The sequence below is a fragment of the Pleurodeles waltl genome, chromosome 10 (assembly GCF_031143425.1).
Source record: "Pleurodeles waltl isolate 20211129_DDA chromosome 10, aPleWal1.hap1.20221129, whole genome shotgun sequence".
Classification (NCBI taxonomy): domain Eukaryota; kingdom Metazoa; phylum Chordata; class Amphibia; order Caudata; family Salamandridae; genus Pleurodeles; species Pleurodeles waltl.
Window position 1 is genome coordinate 851,393,029 of NC_090449.1, and position 20,021 is coordinate 851,413,049.

Here is a 20,021-nt window from a genome sequence, read left to right on the forward strand (position 1 = left end):
TTGGACTTGGGCTTCTTGTCTTACAGGTACTCAGGTCTGGAAATCCACTGTTGTTGCATTGCTGGTGTTTGTTCTTCCTGCAGAAACCCCCTATCACGACTTATGTGCTCTCCAGGGGTAGTAGGTGCACTTTACACCTACCTTTCAGGGTCTTGGGGTGGGCTATTTGTCTAACACTCACTGTTTTCTTACAGTCCCAGCGACCCTCTACAAGCTCACATAGGTCTGGGGTCCATTCGTGGTTCGCATTCCACTTTTGTAGTATATGGTTTGTGTTTCCCCTATCCCTATGTGCTCCTATTGCAACCTATTGTAATTCTACACTGTTTGCATTACTGTTCTTGCTATTACTTAACTACTTTTGGTTTGTGTACATTTATCTTGTGTATATAACTTATCCTCATACTGAGGGTACTCATTGAGATACTTTTGGCATATTGTCATAAAAATAAAGTACCTTTATTTTTAGTACTTCTGTGTATTGTGTTTTCCTATGATATTGTGCATGTGACACCAGTGGTATAGTAGGAGCTTTACATGTCTCCTATTTCAGCCTAAGCTGCTTTGTCATAGCTACCTTCTATCAGTCTAAGCTTCTAGAAACACCTCTTCTACACTAATAAGGGATAACTGGACCTGGCACAAGGTGTAAGTACCTCTGGTACCCACTACAAGCCAGGCCAGCCTCCTACACCTGGTCTATTATGAAACCCTTCAAGGGCAGTTCTTGTCCTAAAGTTTTACTAACCATTATTTCACACAGTTTGCCACCTTCATTTCTAGCACTACACACACAGAAGTGGTTGTAGATTTCAGGGTCATCTTTTGCTCAGAATCTGCAAGCTTTCCTGCCTGTTCAGTAATGTTGTTGCTCAGTCCTTTGATCCTTTCCATTACATGGCTACTGCGTTACAGGTGGACACAAGTAAATCAAAATCGTGGGAAGTTACTGTAGTATCACAAAAAAGAAACAATAATGTGATAAAATATCCAAAAACATCTCTACTTGTCATCAGCAGTACCATCAGGCAGATTGGCTGTGAACAAACTATAAATTGCAGTCCCTGTACCAGAGTATTGTTGCTACTGTTTAATCCTTATGTGGTTACTGCATACTTTGCTGACAGACTGCATGCACTGTCTGAACTCGGTAACAAAGTATCAACTTGAGTTAGGCTCGGATAAATATTTTAAGAAAGAAAGGTACGCTTTAGCTCCTCTGTGTACACATAATGATGAAGTATCTCAAAGTCTCCCAGACCTTGCCATGCCTGCTTCTGGCTTTGAAACCCATCGCTGTGCTCCACTCATCGAGCAGCTATTCTTTCCCGATTCATTTCTGTGTGTTGTCCTGAAACCGCTTGAGCAGGTAGCTTTTGGGATGTTTACAATTCCTTTTTAAATTCTTGGTTTGTAGTCAGCTTGTGGTGGGGACATTCAGAAACAAAAGCTATCACATTCTCTGCAATTTATTATCAGGGACCTGTAGTAATGATTGTTTTGCTCCCTCGACGAAGACCCTCTGCATGGAGCACAAGTGTCAACTTGGGCCGACATAACCAAACTTTCTGGTTTCATAGGTGAATGTATTGAAGTTTATATTATGCTGTGGTGTGTTCGAATGCGTGCAAAACTATGTGTGTACACAAGTTATGCATTGTTTGCCTTTTTCAGTCTATATCACAAGTTCTGTAATCATATTTGATCAGTCTTCAATTTTGAGAGCAGGTATCCCAGATTCAGCTCTCAGGCACCAAAAAGTTGAAGAACAAACTGGATATTTAGAGCTGCTAGGTGTTGGTGGGTCGAAGAGGAATAAGAAAGGGAACTTGAGAGACATGGAGGATGGTATACAAATATAACTGTGATATATGCACTTATATGCCTTTGAGGGGTAACCTCAATTGAATTTTATACAGTCTGCACTTTGATTTGATTCCCAAAGTTGCAAAAGGCTACTTGTTTACTCAGTATAACTATACACATATCTAATATCTGACTTTATATTACTTATATTTACTGATCATATTAGTTTGAATATGGCTTTTAATGTATTAGTATGAATATATATAGATAAATATGTTCATATTAATACATTTAAAATATTCAAAAAATTAATACAATGTCGAATTAGTACTTATTAATTGTAACACTATGGGGGTTATTACAACTTTGGAGGAGGTGTTAATCTGTCCCAAATGTGACGGATATACCACCAGCCGTATTACGAGTTCCATAGGATATAATGGACTCGTAATACGTCTGGTGGTATATCTGTCACTTTACCGTCACTTTTGGGACGGATTAACACCTCCTCCAAAGTTGTAATAACCCCCATAGTGTTACAATTAATAAGTACTAATTCGACATTGTATTAATTTTTTGAATATTTTAAATGTATTAATATGAACATATTTATCTATATATATTCATACTAATACATTAAAAGCCATATTCAAACTAATATGATCAGTAAATGCGCCTTGCAAGCATAATGTGGCACAAGCGGTTTCAAAGTGGCCCAATGCAAGCATTGTGTGCCTTTGTAAATATGGCATGGCATTTCTGGCCATCTAATGCCATATTAGCGTAAAAAAAGATGCTCATGTGATTTTAGGATGGCGCTAGGCCCTTTTCAATCCTGTTCGGAACTCAGGAAGTGTGTCACTGCAAGGAGAAGCCTATCGCTGTGAAGGTATGGATGCTGCTGCGAAGAGAGGACTGTCGCTACGAAGGGAAGGCTGCCAAAGTCTGGTGACAGGTAAGAGTCGCTTCCAAGTTAAATGAGGCTAAGCAGGATTTATGGTCTGATTATCACTTTGGTGGTCCCACCATGGGACCAACAAAGCCACGGGGAGGATGCTACCACCATGTGGTGGTAGCCCCCGTGCATATCACAATGTTCTCGCCGGGCTGACAGGCGGGAACATTGCAATATGCCTTCCCGCCCGGCTGACAGGTGGGAACCGTGCTAGGATATTGGCCTCAGCTCCTTTAAGGGAGCCGAGGCTAATATCCTAGCACTAACCAGCTCCATCAGAGTACGCGCTGTCTGCAAAACAGACAGTGCTGGGCAGGGGAGCCCAGCACTGCCCATGCCATGGGCAGTGTGGGGGCCCCCCACGGCCCCAAGTACTGGCTTTCCACCAGCCTTTTCATGGCAGGGTCCCCACCATGAAAAGGCTGGCAGAAAGTGGGGTTGTAGTTAGCCAGGCAGCACTGAGTTCAGCGCCACCATGTTGGGTTACAAGTCTGACCACCATCACCCCACCAGGATCTGTGATCCTGGCGGGGATGGCTGTCTTTAGACGGATCCGCCTGCCTAAGTTGTAATTGGGCAGTCGGACCGCCAGTAGTGCCACAATCGTAATGAGGCCCTTAGTCTGAAACACCGGATTTTATAGCTAGCCCGAACCAGGTGGAAGGAAAGACACAGGGAAAACAGAGGAACATGTTAGTCATTATAGTAATTGCACATGTTTCTCAAGTATCTTTTTTCCATTAGGATGATCAATTAAAGAACCGCCAGTTGTTGACAGTTGATATGTGCTTCCTTGATTACCTGGGTGAGGGCCCAGCTGGTTGTATACAGTTGACATGTGCTTCCCAGAGTACCTGGGTGAGGCCCAAGTGTTCAGAAGTTAGCTTGACAATAAGCATTGGTCTAAATCTGCTTTAAACATTGCCATTATGATAATAACCGAGTTGCCAAGTTACACAGGGTTTTAGAGACATAACATGATTCAATCTGGTACTGTGAAGAAAAGAAAATAAGAACCTCACTGATGTGTCACAAGGGAGGAATAAGGCATGAATAGCTCTGCCCATAGCTGGTACCGTGATAGTATGTGTGTGTGTGTGTGTGTGTGTGTGTGTCTGAATATATATATGTGTGTGTGTGTTTATATAAGTATACATTCTTATATATATAGTATTAAATATTAGTGGAACATATTTAGTTAACTTTATATTAAAATTATCCATTAAAATATTTACATTTACTACTTTAAACTCTAGTTATATTAAAAATCAATATTGTCTATTTTTGGCCGATATTAGTGTCAACAATATTTTTTCCAATATGTTTGAACTTACCATTATAAGTATAGGATCACAATATTGTGGTAAATGATATTTTTGACTCAATATTTTTGTCATGTATAATGTTGTCCATGATACTGTGTCAGTGATCCTTTGGTGCCATCATTATTCTAATTACCATTCTGTTTGTCAGAAGGTAGATATGAGAAACAAGATCTGAATTCAATATTAAGGGCCTAATTAAGAGTTTGGCAGTCGGGATAGCCCGTCCGCCAAACACCCGACAGGGTGGCTGCCGCCAAAGTGGCGACCACTGCGCCGGACCTATTAGGTGTTTCCCGATGGGCTGATGGGCAGAAAGCCTGGGCAGCCTAGCAGGAAACAGGCAGCAGCATTGTCTCATGCTCGAAATCGAGCCGGCAGCCATGCTATCGCCTGCAGGGTGCACAAGCACCCTTGCAATGTTCACTGTCTGCACAGTGAACACTGCGAGGGTGCTGGGCAGGGGGAACCCTTCACTGCCCATGCCAAGTACATGGCCAGTACATGGGCCAACCTGTGGCCCCCTTCACCTGTTGTCCGCCAGCCTTTTCATGGTGGTGAAATTCCCATGAAAAGCCTGGCAGAGAACAATGTCATAATCCACAGGGCAGCGTTGCATGCAGATTGCGACCTCCACCCGCTGCCAACCTGTCGGGATCACTGATCTCCAGAGAGGCAGCAGAATCCTGGTGCCCTGACCGCCAGGATCTTAATGTGGCGGTCGGACCGCCACAGCAGCAGCGATTTTGACCGTCACCATAATGCTTGAGTTCTTAAGACCGCCAGCCTCATAATGAGACCCTAAATGTTTACCAGATTACTAAAGGCATTATCCTGTCTACATTGCTTACTTTCTCAATATGGAGAAAAAACAAACTACTCTTTTGGAATGCCTAACAGTGAATCTTCTCTTTTTTAATTGAAGTAACCATAGGGTATGAATAGGTTATGACTGGCATTAATCAAGACAGAGTTTTAAAGAGGAACTATAAATACCTCAAGTACACTATTGCAGAAACAAATACCATTACTCTCGCCTTACAGGTTGGTGGCTATACTTCATATTTAGACCTCTGTCTTTGGATTTCAATCTGAGATAGGATCAGGACTTTATTGTAAAATTCTAAATACTATACTTTCAAGCCATTACTTTGATTCTCAAAATATATTAATGGGACACTTTATAATGTGATTGTGAATTTTTGTTTGTTTTTACGTGTGCCTTCACATTCTATATAACATTGGTTAAGTAGTTTAACCTTTAGAGGTGGTTAGGGGGTGAGACCCCAGTGCAGAGCACCGTAACATAATTTTACTTGAGTTCCTAGATTGGGAGATTTGGAGCGCCTTTTCACTCTATAATACCACCCTCCTTCTAATGGTCTCTGTCTTTGGATGTAGGCCTCACCTTTCAATGAATTATGTACCAAGTCTCCCTACATGTTCAGAGTTTCCAACATGCAAAACTAATATTGTATGTTGGTGCTGTGGATGTATCCCTGTGGATTTGGATATATTCACCAGAGTTGTGCTCTCTGACTGCAGCGCTTTGCAACCTTCAATGTAATTTTGGATGCTTTTAACCTTAGTTTACTTTTAGTTCTAATCCAAATGTGCAGAATTAGGAGCACAATTCAACTTAATCCATCCTGGGAGTTCCTAGGAAGTATCAACTACTATTTTTAGGACCACCGCACATTGTGTGGACAAGTACACTATTGTAGGGTGTGCAATGCCCTTTTATCATTTTTTCTCACTTTACCGTACATGTGTTTATAATCTCAGACAAATCAACCTCCAGGGTAATAAACCACACACGTGGACACAAAAGTAACATCTTCTAAATGATATGAAGTTTTGTTTTCCATTAATTATGTTCCAATACAATTATTAAAAAGGGCTTTAGCTCCTAGAAGAAACAAGGACAATTACCAATACTGAATTTTAACTGAATGTTAATTATTGAAAGAAAAGCAATAAACATAACATCTACAAGAATGAGAAAGTAACTAAGCAATTAAATTTAACTATACGGAGTTCTCAAAAAAAGGTAGCATGAAAATGTACTGAGTTCTCATGATGTTCTCACCAAAAGTTTAGTGTATAAATTATTCTAATTGACAATTGTTTGTAAATATTTCCTCAGGTAAAAAATGGCAGTGATGCCAGCTCACCGCTGCTTGGCAAATATTGTGGTAGCACTGTACCAAGCCCAATATTTCCGAATAACAATGTACTACACTTACGGTTTGTAAGTGATATTGTTTCAGCTGGAAGCGGATATGAGATCACTTGGACTTCCTCTCCTACAGGTAAGGTTCCCAATGACCCATATTTATTTACCTTTTATCTTTAATGAAATTTCCATCCCTGGCTGCAATCGAACCATACACTGAAATAATGTATAGAAGTAATTGGAAGAGAAGGGCTAACTATATTGCAAATCAGTGTATAAATGGGTATTTGTAATGTGCACACCTATTTAGAGACCAACAGAGTACTAAACAAAGGCTGGAGCCTTAGCATAAAGCACAGGATTGTTTGCAGTACGACCGCTCGTATGGGGGTGGTGGATCTTATCACATAGAAATGTAACAATCATGATCACCTTTCATTTATTAATTAAACTCCATTCTATTATACACTTAAGTGGGCATTGTTATACTGACCTGCAAAAGGGGGCAAAAATATGCTTATTTCTTGTATCATAATTAATGTGTGCCACATTATACCTAATAACTTTGTTCAAGAAAAGGCATGTTAATGCTAACAAATATTATTTTTCATTTTTGTAATGCCATTTAACATTGCATAGTCCAGTACAACTATCCTTTAAAATGTTCAAAACCTCCCTCAACTCCAACAGCTACATGTTACAATTCCACTGAGCTCTGGTACTCAGAGGATGCAATTTTACTTCCCAACGTTTGTGTTGTAGGAGCGTGAATACTTTTGTTCCCAAAAATGCAAATCATGCTTCAATTATGCGACACAGAAGCTGCAACCTGCCACCAAAAATGGAAAGCATCCCTCAACTATAGCTCCCAGAAGATTCAATTTCTCTCCCAAAACATTCAAAGAAGTCTTCCATTCTGGCATCCATAGAATGTAATTTTCTCTCGAAAGGTCTTAGGCAGATATGGGTCTGGGGTTGCTTCTGTTCCGTCAGGAAAGGGCCTGGCCTGGCATTTTGGACTGGAATTTTCCTGCCAGAGCTGGACCAAGATTGATTTCTATGTGGCATAGTTGGCATTTGTGAATGCAGCCTGAGTTATTGCTAGTGGTTGAGCTGAATTCAAGCATTCCTTCCATCACAGAGGGGCTCATTATGAGTTTGGTGGGGCGGCCGTTGGCCCGCTAGACCCATGGGGAGGAGACTGTGGACCTGGAGTTCTCCCCCCACCAGCCAGATTATGATGTTTCCACTGGGCTGACCCATCTGTATTAGAAGGTTTCCACCGGTCAGCCCAGTGTAAACAGTGTGGCGGCATTGGCCTCGGCTCCTCAGGGAGTCAAGGCCAATGCTGTGGCACAGAGGCTGCACCCAACACCCTCAGAATGCACGCTGTTTGTCGTAGCAGACAGTGCGCATTCCGAGGGTGCTGGGCAGTGGGCCCCTACACTACCCTCAACATGGTCATGAGCAGTGCAGGGCCCCCGGTGTCCTCCAGCACTGCCTTTCTGCTAGCCTTTTCTTGCCAGGGACCACACCATGATAAGGCTGGCAGAAAGAGAATCATGAACTCAGCGCCTCCATGGCTGACCACAACTTTGACCACTGCCAACCCGTTGGGATCCATGATGCTGCCGGTGGTGGCAGTCCCCTGGCAGTCCAATCGACAGGGTTGTATTCTGGTGGTCGGACTGCCAGAAGTGCAGAGGTGTAGTCGAATTTGCAAGAAATAAAGAAGTAACACAATTCTGATAGCAATTGCATATATTTATGATTTTTTTTTTTTTTTTAAACACGTCTAGGAGTATAGCCCAGTTCTGTAACTGAGACCACACTCAACTCAGCTCTTACAAACAACAGCTGTTATAGTCATAGTCTAGCATTTTCCAATTAGCACAGTAGTGCGAATCTCTGTTATCTTTATTCATTTTAGCAAAAGCAGTAATTCTTTAGTAAGCATCTGACTACTTGTCACTTAAAATGCAACTGTGGCATAGATAATATTTGTATGCGTCTCCTAACGAGCACAGCGTCCTTAGATCTCACCCTCTGAACCCTATCTATGTATCCTCCCTACGATACTACCAGGCTCTGAAGTTTAAAGTCTGTCTTCCTCTTCCTGCCAACCTTGACTTGGACAGACATCTTGTGTCTCCCCTTTAGGTCTGCCATGATTTACACCTCCTCCTAACCCTGGTATCAGAAAGTGTCTCAGGCTCTCATGTGTGTGTGTGACCTTCTAAATGATCTATGCGATGCGAGGACTGGCTGCAACTGCTTTGCCCTGTACCTGGCCTCTTTCTTCATTTTCGTTCCTGTCCTTGCATTCCAGTCTAACATCGTACCCAGATTGAGACCTGTACTTCTCTCGTACAATGTACATTTCTGCATGTTTCCCATCTAAGTTGTGTGTTGACCAGAGTAGGCCTTCCTTCGTTTTCGTGAAGCCTATTATAGAGGTCCGATCACCACCGCGGGTTCTCGTAATGAGGCCTTTAGTTGTTTGTCCTAAAATTCAAAGCATCCTTCAAGCCTGAGGGTATAATTTGCCTTTTTAAATTGTAAGCCCCCCTTAGCCTTGACGCCATCTACACAACAACGTTCTTTATTGCTTTTTTATATCTTTGAAAAATACAGAATACCTGCTATTAGGTAGCAACACAGCCTGTATGCAATTGCAAATGTGATCCATACATGGTATACCATTTCAGCCATCAATACTCTAGGTGAGAAAACTTGTGCAAATATTCATATATTAATAAGCAGGTAGTCCATGAAATGCATGAGCACTGCAGTTGTGGTGGTAAGATTTTGAAATGCATATTTTTAATGACTCTTGTTTTAGCCTTTACCAGAGGGGAAAGTTGAAATATGATCTGTGACATTGCAGTGGATGGACGTGGAGCTAGATCTAGGGGTGCAGCACCCCGTTAAATGAGCTGGAAGGAGTTCCGGTGGAAACTGCAATATAATGAGGTTTTTTTCAAGCGATGTTATCTTGCAGAATTATCTATGTTTCAAAGATAGCATTCTAGAGACAAACTTCCTGAAAATGTCTGTTTATTTTATTGATTAGTTCTATGTAAACATGGGTATCTTTACAAGGAGTTGTTATGTCTTAACAGTAACCATAGTGGCACTTTTATTGTGGCCCTGGAGAGCGAAGGGAGGAAGCATCTGAAAGACCTATTAACACACAGAATTATAAAACAAGACTTTTCTCCTTTTAAGAAGAGTAGGGAAAGAAATCAAGATGCAATATTAATAATGATGCCAATTACTATTTCTTTGTTTTTATATGTACTTTTTGTTAGTGAAATGTGACATTATTTTTGGCCATTTTTGTCAACTATCGCCACTGTAGTTGCGTGTAACATTTGTAACTATCTTTTATCTTGAAACATACTATATTATGTTATTTTCTGCTATGCCATAGCATCAGATTTTCATGAGGTATTGTTTTTTCCCAACAGTCTGACACATTTTGCAGTTTGTGTTATAGAAACGTGAACCGCTGAATTACAGTACCATTACCTGAACTTTAACCAATACTCAGGAACACATTCCTGAGGCTGTACTATAGTTGTACAGTGAAGCAGGTGGTAGATGTAAATGCATTTTTTAACAAAATTGCAGTCTGCACTGCCTGTGTTTTGCATTGATCGTGTGCACACACTGCTGACAGCACAACATGAAAACAGAGTAGCGAGTAACAATCTCTGTGTCTGTTCTAAGCTGCCTACACTACATGTACTGAAAGCAAGCGTTGAATGTTACAACATGCACTGCATACATCAACATTTTGTTAGAAATGGCCCATACTTACTATCTGTTTTAATGTGCATTTGTGGACATGATTATGTGGCCCCTGAGTCCTCCAACTGTAACTGATCTGATAACTACCCAAAATCTCCATATGTTTATTCAGGGGACACACAAACTACAGGTTTGCCCAGAAGAGTCAAGGTAATTGGTGAAAGTTCACTATTATTGTGGATGAAAATCTGTGCAGACATCCTCGTTTGGAGAACTACCAGTGTTTGATCAAATAACAGTGGCAAGTAGCCATGTAAAACTCTAGCTTATTTTTTGTATATGTGGGTTATTCACATACTGCAGACCTGACTATGGGACAGTGGAGTATCTTAAACAGTAACAGAAATATTTGCCAGGTGTAAACTTTTACAGAGTGCACAAAATGATGTTTACATAGCTCATATGTAAGTAACTTGATTTATCTACAGTTGTGTGGTGTAGGCGATGTTTTTTCTGTAATTTTACTTCTTGTGGTCCCTTAGGTTCACTTGCTCAACTCATAGGTCATCAATTTCCCAGCTGTTGAGCAAAGGCCAATCTCTATAAGTCACTTTTATCGTCTTTGCACCATCTTTTGATATTGTGAATAGAAGCAGGCTCTGGGCGAAATTAGCTAAGTGAGGTATTATTATTCCCCTGCTATCAGCAATTGTATGTCTCTACACAGACACTTGGCTCCAAATCAAAATCTCATTGAGATGGGTCACGTCAAAAAGAATTGCTACCAATAGAAGCCTAAACGAAGGCCGCCTCCTACTATTCAATTTATACCGGATATCGTATTTAACTGAAGCCCTGGCAAAAGCAAGAGCCTCCCCCCAACCCCCGAAGGTAGCAACCACTAAGATCCATGCTCTGCAATCCCCTGACGACAACATAATATCAGATCAAAAGCTTGCTTCCTTCTGCAATGCCAACAGCATTAACATCTACAACTCTAAATCCAAGGTCATCATTTTTGGTCGGGCTTAGTGAAAAGGGGCTACTGATTTCTGGACGTTGTGCAAGTTCATAGGAAGATAATTAACACTGACCCCTGGCTTATGGAATGACTGCATTCGAGAAACGATTCGACAGCTGGCTGGAGAGGGTTCAGTACAGCTGCTATCATCACCTTTTCCATCTGTCAGACTCCATGGTACTAACACAAATCTGCCAGGAATTTAACTTAATAAGGCAAGAGCTGGCACTGCACACCACATCTACGTCTTATTGCACAAAACTAAGAGAAGCGGAAACAGACTGAGATTCAGCCTGTGGCAGGTAATTTAAAATGAGTCTACCACGTGAAACAAATCCCTCAAGCTGTCGCTCCCACCTCTCACAGCAAATGATTTGTGAGAATCTAATCTCTCAAGCAAATGGCTGGCAAATATTTTGGGGAGGCAAGCTAAACTTTTATCCAAAGCGAAGGATCAAAAATATCTGAGCAGGAGGGCAAATGCAACCCTCCTGTCCAAACTGTATGATCCTCTGAACTGGTCGGCATGCCCAAAGCAACCCCTCTCACTGGAGTTAGGTGACAATTAATCCGGTTCAGCTATGAGTAATACTTCTCAGGGGGCATGGGTATGGGAGGCTGCACAGGGATTCCAATCAGCAATATAGGTTGTACTAGGCCATGGGTACTCACAAACATTTCCTCGGGCCACAAAGAACTCTCTGTGGCTTGCCCGAGGGCCGCACCTAAACCAGTAGGGAAAGGTTCGGGTGATGAAAGGTGGGAGTAGGGGGATGCGAAGCAGAGGCGGACAACAAACCGAGCCTTTGCATGACTTCTGTCTGCCACCAATGCTCTATTCTCATGCACCAAGAATTAAAGTCAAAGCACAAACTTCTCATGTGAAACACAAGAGGAAAAGAGAGACTCATCTGATGGCTGAATTGCAAAATGTGAAACCAGAAAACCTGGTATCTGTCCTGGCTTCCCACTTGACCAAATCGTGTGATCCTAGGCAATTGATTAATTTCACTTTGCCTTATTTTTCTTCATTATCACATAAGAGTCCTTGAAATACATGAGTTGCAGATGTGCGCTGTACAATACCTTTTCTTGTGGTTTATTTAATAAACTATAATGTTGTTCCAGTTATATAACAACCAGGACTATGCACAAGGTGCACCTGACAAATGACTCTTCTTTTAGTAATGCCATTGATTTCCGAATGTGGGCAGCATGATTGTTTCCAAGATCATGTTTGAAAAATATCACTGCTAATAAATGTCTCTCAATGCAGTGACATAACATGATGTACTAAGGAAAAACGTTCATGCAAGTTAATAAAGCACACTTTTTTTAAGTTTGCAGAGAAGTTTATCATGTCTCTACATGTTTAGTGCAAGATGTTTTTAAAACTGAAGGTGTTCCCAAAGATAAGTTGGCTAGGCACCATCTTTGCTTCTTTCCTATTACTTTAGTTAACGTGTAAATAAATTATGTGCATTTCACGGTTTTCTGAATGTTCCTTCTCTGTCATGTGCACGGCAGCTCAGTGCTGTCATTAACCAGAGGGCCACAATTAGAGGTCAAGAGGGCCGCATGCGACCCCCGGGCCGTGCTTTGAGTATCCCTGTACTAGGCCGTCCCCGAATACTATGACATCACATGCATTTGCAAAACTCTACATACACTTAGGAAATACTGGCTGAGACCAGTCTTCCGCCTTCTGAATATGAAATCTTGCAATGAGGCGGTAACATGCCGCCATAGTGCATCGTCTGGCAAGTTGACAACATCTTTAAAAAAAAAAAAAAAAGAACTCGTCAGATAGGCCTCCAAAGAGTAAAGAACAAGAGCTCACTCTAGGAAATTACAATTGCAATCCTGAGACTGCAGTAGCAGAGTGACCATATCATGTTTATTATTCTAGCTATTTTAGATTAGATTTCAGAGTATGTTTCAAGGTGTTATTTAGCAAAGCCCTTTTCCCTGCACATTTCTACAACATTGTACAATAGGGGTGGTTGCCATGTTCCGAGGTTTCCACCCTTCACTATAACTATGCGTAAGCACTTTAGTCGTTACTGTTTTTAATTTATGTGCAGTAGGTGTTGTTGTAAAATATAAAGATGAAAGAAAAATGCAATGATGTACCATCTCCATAAATGTCTAGCCCTTCCTTATAAATAAGCAGGAGCGTTTTATTCTTTATTCTATTTAATTCATGTGCAGTAGGTGTTGTTTTGCTGCACAAGGATGAAAGAGAAATTGTAATGTTTTTAAATAATCGACCAATAAATGTCTATTCTATTATATTCCCAGTTGGGTTCTGACTTGAAAATTAGGGCTATCACTTTCCTTTGTGGTTGACTGATAAAAATACAACTTCGATCCCATAGCAAAGTCGTGGGGGAAACGGTTTTAAAGTTAAATGGCGAGGAAACATTTTGAAGGAATTGGAAAGTTATGCCAGAATTTTGGATCTACACAATACTTTGTTTAAGCTTCCCAAATGCGTTTCTGTTAAATGCATCGGCACACCATAGATACACCCAACTAAGTATTTTTTGTTATCTACAACATATTACAATTAACAAGAAAAAGGACAGTATTGATGCGTATTATCATCATCCGGTTTTATGTAGTGCTTTATACCTATTTTTTACTGTGTTAAGCACTTGCATCTCTCATATGTCCCATGCCTGCCTGGGTTCCAGGACGCAGCATTGTATTGTGTTTTGCGGCCATGCTGGCCTCACTCAGAGACGCGTTGGGCAAGCTGGAACCTGTGTGATAACGGGTCCGGCTCTAGGGCGGTGCGAGTGGTACCACCGCACCGGGTGCTGCCAGGATGGGGGCGCCGTGTTTGCAAGTATATTATGATTTCAAAAGACCCAGCTGCAGCGGTTCCTTGCCTCCAGCAATTATCAGGCAACAATAAAAATTGAAAGATAATTCTAATGGTTAAAGTTCTGTCTGAAGACAGATCGGAGTTTTGGAGGGCTCTGTTAAAGGGTGATAGTGAGGCAATCCGTAGTGGAGGCGGTCATTGGGGGCGCAAACAAGCATTGTAACAAAGGGTGCCAACAGCGCTAAGGCCGACCCTGTGAGAAAAGAATCCGCTCCCTCCTCCAGAAACGGCAATGTTCTTAGGGTTCTGCATAACTGTTTCTGTAGCTATGATATTCCTCAAACGTGTTTCTTAGATGTACCTATTTGTATAAACAGATTGATATCTGTTTTAAGACATGCAAAAAAACTGTAATTATTTTTTTTCTGGGAAAGGAACGGTAATTAAAAGACACCTGCTTTTTCAACGACGTTTTTCTTGTCGTCTTGTTTTCTGCCTCTACATACACGTGGTAATCAGAAAGCTTCTCGCTGTCATCGCGAGCGACGTGCACGTTAGGCAAAACACCCATTGCAAAATCCAACGTAGGCATTGTAGTAGACAAGTTCCCATCACTAGCGTCTCTCGTTTTTTGTACATGTAGTGCCATTTATTTACTAACATTCAAATTACTTTCACTCGCACACAGGACAATATTTAGCGAAATTTTGTATCCAAAAGAAGACCTCTGGCCAGCTTCTTATCACTTTTCCAATTAACTTGATTTTTCTCTTTTTCAAGTACAATGCTGCCATCCTGTGGAAGGTTAATACCTCGTTCCTAGTTTACCTTACTTGCCATAATATTAACCAATCTTTTGCACTAGTCTGAATGGCACACACAAAGTAGTTCCCTCGCATCCAGGGACTATGGTACGGAGTGCTTTTAAAGTATAAAAACTTTTTTCCTTTTAGCCAACGCTTTTTCATATGTCCGAGGACCCAGCAGCTCCCCCAGCCGAAAAGTTACACAAAACCATGATGAAGTCAAAAGGCTGACAGCCACTTCTAGAGCTATGGGATTTGCCAATGCTTGTTTTTGTTGAAATACACATACCGCGGCTCAAGGAGCGCTGGTATCTCTCTGTATCAGGAGGTGTTGGTCCCCCTTCATCAGGAGTCTGGAACTACTAGAGGATGCCCTCCTCCCGCATATATAGTCCTCCTGCCTGAGCTGTCTGGCTCTGACCCTCAGCATTGAAGCTAATTCCTGGATACGTAATGTCATTGGAAGTGACTGTGGAAGTGCAGTTGTCAGGGTTGTCTTCTACAAAGCAGACTTGCACAGAACAGTGAGTGCCATCTAGGCTTTGTGTTCAGGGAGTGTCCTAAATCTTCTAGCCTCTGTGTTGTGTTGTAGAATTCTCGACAGGCACGCGCGTGTCGAGAATTCTACATTCCATGGGAGGACGGTTAGAGCTGATGGTGAAGACGGAGGTGGGCGAGGGATCGTTTCTTTGTCGCGGCTATGTTTAATCAATAAACATATTATTATAAACTCCTTATCGGAGCAACGAGATTTACTACATTGGCGACGAGCGCCTACCTCCATCTCTGCATCGCCGTGGCACGGAAACGTCAAGAGTGGACCCTCGATCCTGACTTAGATGGCGACATCCATCGGATGGCACGAAGGAGACGCGCGTGAATTGGGAGGAGGAAGCGCGTAGTGAACAGGAAATATATTGTTTTTTTTCTTTTAAAAAAAAACAAAAAAACAACCCCTACCGCCTATAGAAAACAACCCGAATGACGCGGCGGCCATCTTGGGAGGAGAGATACAAGAAAAAGGAAAAAACAACCCCTACCGCCTATAGAAAGAAACCTGAATGACGCGGCGGCCATCTTGGGGGTAGGAATACATGCTGGAATAACGTGGCGGCCATCTTGAGGGTATAAAATCGATTTTATTTTGAAATTGGACAAGTTAATGTGGGAATCATCACACAAGACTGAAACTGTTTTTCACCGATGTTAGATATTGCCTACATTTATGTATTAAGACTTAGTGGGCAGGACTTTTCCTAGAACAAAATATATCTAACAATAGTTGGTCAATACTGTAACATTGTGTGTTACCATGGCTACCAATACGCAAGGTATAGTGCCACCTCCCCCATTCCTTGCACAACCAGGTAATCCACCCATCCCTTGGGGTGAATGGATTGACATTTTTGAGAATTATTTGGTAGCACTTGATGGCCAGGATTTAAGACCGGAAAGGAAAAAAGCTATTCTTTTAAGTACTATGGGACAGGAAGGCCAACGTGTATTTAAGTACTTACCTCAACCATTAATAGAAGAAGGTCAACCGGAAATGGATGTATATAAGGAGGCGCGGAAAAGATTGGAAAAAAGATTTTCGAAAGAAATCAACATTGTCATGGCAAGACACACATTCTATACTCAACCACAAAGATATGAGGAGAGTATTGACGAATTTGTCACAAGGTTAAGAGAGTTATCCACCAAATGTCAATTTGGTGCAATGACTGAAGAATTAATACGAGATCAATTAATCGTTCAGTGTCATAGCAAAAAAATGCAGGAGAGGTTATGGGCAGCCAAGAATCCGTCGTTGAAAGATGCTATCGATATAGCAAAAATTGTTGAACACTCTGAATATTGTATGAGGGAAATGGAAAAGAAGGAGAGGGTATCTAATGGCAGTTCTGAAACAAATACAACTTGTGCTATGACAGAAGGAAATGATGTTTTGACAAATACAAAAGGGGGGCGTATGCTCAAGGGTGGTAATAAGAATAACAATGTCAACAAGTATTACAGTAAGATGTGTACGAGATGTGGAAGTAAGTTTCACAATGCAGACTCAAAATCTTGTTTTGCCTTGGGTAAAGACTGTATGAAGTGTGGTAAAAAGGGGCATTTTGCACGTATGTGTAAAAATACTGGTAAATCTAGAGTGGGGGTTATTCATCAAGATCATATGGAGGAGGCCGAGGAAATAGATAGAGTTTTATCCATAGAGAACACGGGACAGGAAATAAGAAGTATGCATAGACCTCCCAGACCGACTGCAAATTTTATGGTACGTGGGAGAAAGGTGCGACTGATGATTGATTCGGGTTCGCTATACACAATTGTGCCCAAGAGCTTATTAAGTAAAGAATGGCCCAATGTGCGACTTCTCCCAAAAGATATCAATCCTGGTGGGTATCAAGGTGAGAAAATAGATATAATTGCCTACATGTTAGCCAATATAAGTTTTGCAGGGAGACAAATTGAGGGTAAGGTTTATGTGGCTACTAATGGTCCACCAATACTTGGTTGGCATCACCAGTATGATTTACACATAAAATTGGATCCCAAGACAGACAATACGGTCATGTTGTTGCAAGATGATAACTTGGGTAATATATTGGAGGAATACAAAGAAGTTTTCACTGATAAGGTAGGAGAACTTAAAGGATATACACACAAGATCATGCTAAGAAAAGATGCTGTTCCGGTGCAGCACAAATTGAGGAGGGTTCCTATTAGGGCAAGGGATGAGGTAAAAAAGATGATTGGTGACATGGTACAAGAAGGTATTATAGAACGCATTGAAACATCATGTTGGATCTCCCCAGTGGTTATCACAAGTAAGCCTGATGGGTCTTTGAGATTCTGTGTTGATCTCAGGACACTTAACCAGAATATTGTGGTGGACAATTATCCATTGCCCAATATTAATGAGTTGGTTTTACTTCTGAGAGGGGGGAAATACTTTTCAAAGCTAGATCTTAGAAGTGCATATCACCAGGTTAAATTGCATGATGAATCCAAAGAGTTAACTGCATTTATCACTATGGAAGGGGTTTATCAGTTTAATAGGATGCCATTTGGATTGGCTTCAGCGGCAGGTGTATTTCAGAGAATAATGGGCAATATATTTGAAGGGGTTGATAATGTGCTGTATTTTCAGGATGACATCCGAATTTTTGGGGAAACCTTGGAAAAACATAACCAAGTATTGAAGTGGGCATTAGAGAGAGTTATGAGTGCAGGTCTAACCATAAAAAGAGAAAAATGTAAATTCTTAGTTGAGGAAATTGAGTATTTGGGTTATACCCTCTCTGAACAGGGAGTAAAACCAATGAGGAAACTTTTGGATGCCATTGAGAAGGTTCCAACCCCCCAGGATAAAGAACAGTTGAGGTCATTCATGGGACTCATTGAGTACTACTCCAAATTTATAAAGAATTTTGCTGACAAAACAGAGAGTATAAGAAAACTCTTACGCAAGGGGCAAAAGTTCCAATGGGAGGGTGATCAAGAAAGAGCTTTTCAAAATATAAAGAAAGAAATGTGTGCAGCAAACGTGTTGGTACCTTTCAATGTTGTTGCTAAAACTATTGTAACGGTGGATGCGAGTGCAATTGGACTAGGAGCTGTACTTTCGCAGAACTCTGACAAAGGTGAAGAAACTGTAGCTTTTGCATCACGGTCATTGACCAAGTCGGAAAGGAATTATTCGGTCATCGAAAAAGAGACATTGGCTGCATCGTGGGGCATTGAGTATTTCAGAACTTATGTTTGGGGACGTAAGATTACATTACGCACTGATCATAAACCATTGGTGAGAGTACTGTTACCTGGGGGTGCCAACAAAGTGTCTCCACGCCTGGCCAGATTAGCTGCAAGGTTACAGGAGTATCAGTTTACTATAGAATATATTCCGGGATGGCGTAACGTTCAGGCAGATTGCCTATCTCGCTTGCCATTGAATTGGCAGGAGGTAGATAAACAATGTGTGCAGGATTATGAGAACGAAGGTGCTGTGGCAAGTGTTGAAGACGTGCTGGAATGCACTCATGGTGTGGTATCGCGTGAGGAATGGTGTGAGGAAATGAGAAAAGATGAGGTTATAAAGGATGTAATGAATTTAATTGTTGGTGGAGAAAGAAGAGAGAGTACGTTGAACCCTCAAGTTCGACCCTATGCAAAAATTTACGGTGGAATTGTCTAGGAATATCGTGGTGAGAGGTGACAAGTTTGTTCCTCCGGTGGGCGTGAGGTATAAACTGTTTTGGTTGGCTCACGAAGGTCATTTAGGGCAGACTTTAACGAAGAAAAGGTTAAAGGAACATTTTTGGTGGCCAGGGATTGATAACGATGTTAGTAATTGGGTCGAAAGGTGTGTTGATTGTGTGGAGAGTGAGAAGAGATTGAAAGTGGGAAAACAAGGCTTATCGGGATTCATATCAGATCCTGGCATAATGTGGCATACAGTGTGTATGGATTTTATTGGATCTTTGAATGGTGTTCCATGGGATCTAAAGTATGCGTTAGTAATGATTGATGTACATTCAAAATGGTTGACAGTGAAGTTTATGAAGGAGATCACTACCAGAGCAACTATTAACACAATGCCGGAGATTTTTCATGAAGAAGGTTATCCAACTAAACTCATTACGGATAATGGGACACAGTTAGTTTCCCATGAGATGGAGCAATTTCTTAAACACGCAGGGATACATCATTCACGTACTGCATTGTACAATCCTCAGGCTAATGGCATGGTTGAGAGGTGCAATAGGATGGTAAAAGGAGTTATCAACATGGCTATAAGGAATGGCAAAAATGTACGTACCATGGTTGATGATCTTGTGTGGGCATATCGCACCACTGTGCACAGTGTTACGGGTAGAATTCCTTTTGAGGTGATGAGAGGCAGGAAAGCATGTACAAGAGTTTACCCATCATGGTTGGTGTCAGTGTTAGAGGAAGGAGATTTGATCCAAAAGAGTGCAGGGACATCACGATCAGTTTCAGAAAAGGATATTAATAAAGGAGATTTGGTGAAAATTAGAGTGGTGAATACTGGAATTAGCTTTATGAAATTTAGAGGGCCCTACTTAGTTAAAGATGTACGTGAATTTCATGTTGTTTTAGAAAATGGTGAACGGTGGAATAAGAGGAGGGTAGCCTTGTATTGCAGAGGTAATGGAAATGGAAAGAGGAAGATATGCTCTCAGAGATGGGTTCCAGACGGGAATAGTGGTTATCTGTTTATGAGTGATGAAGAATTGTTGGATAAAGGAAGAGTGGATGTACAGGAGAGGGACAATGTGCGAAACGGGAATCAACATGAAACAGAGATGAGAACACTTATAGGTA

At 41.4% G+C, this 20,021-nt stretch overlaps 1 protein-coding gene across 1 annotated transcript in view; it reads left to right on the top strand.

Moving 5' to 3' along the window:
• Positions 1–20,021, top strand: part of CUBN (cubilin) — a 1,111,275-nt gene that overhangs the window by 1,069,243 nt on the left and 22,011 nt on the right. Inside the window, exon 65 of the mRNA XM_069211549.1 lies at positions 6,230–6,395. Within this exon, the coding sequence (XP_069067650.1) occupies positions 6,230–6,395 (166 nt within the window). The remainder of the gene's footprint in view (positions 1–6,229; positions 6,396–20,021) is intronic.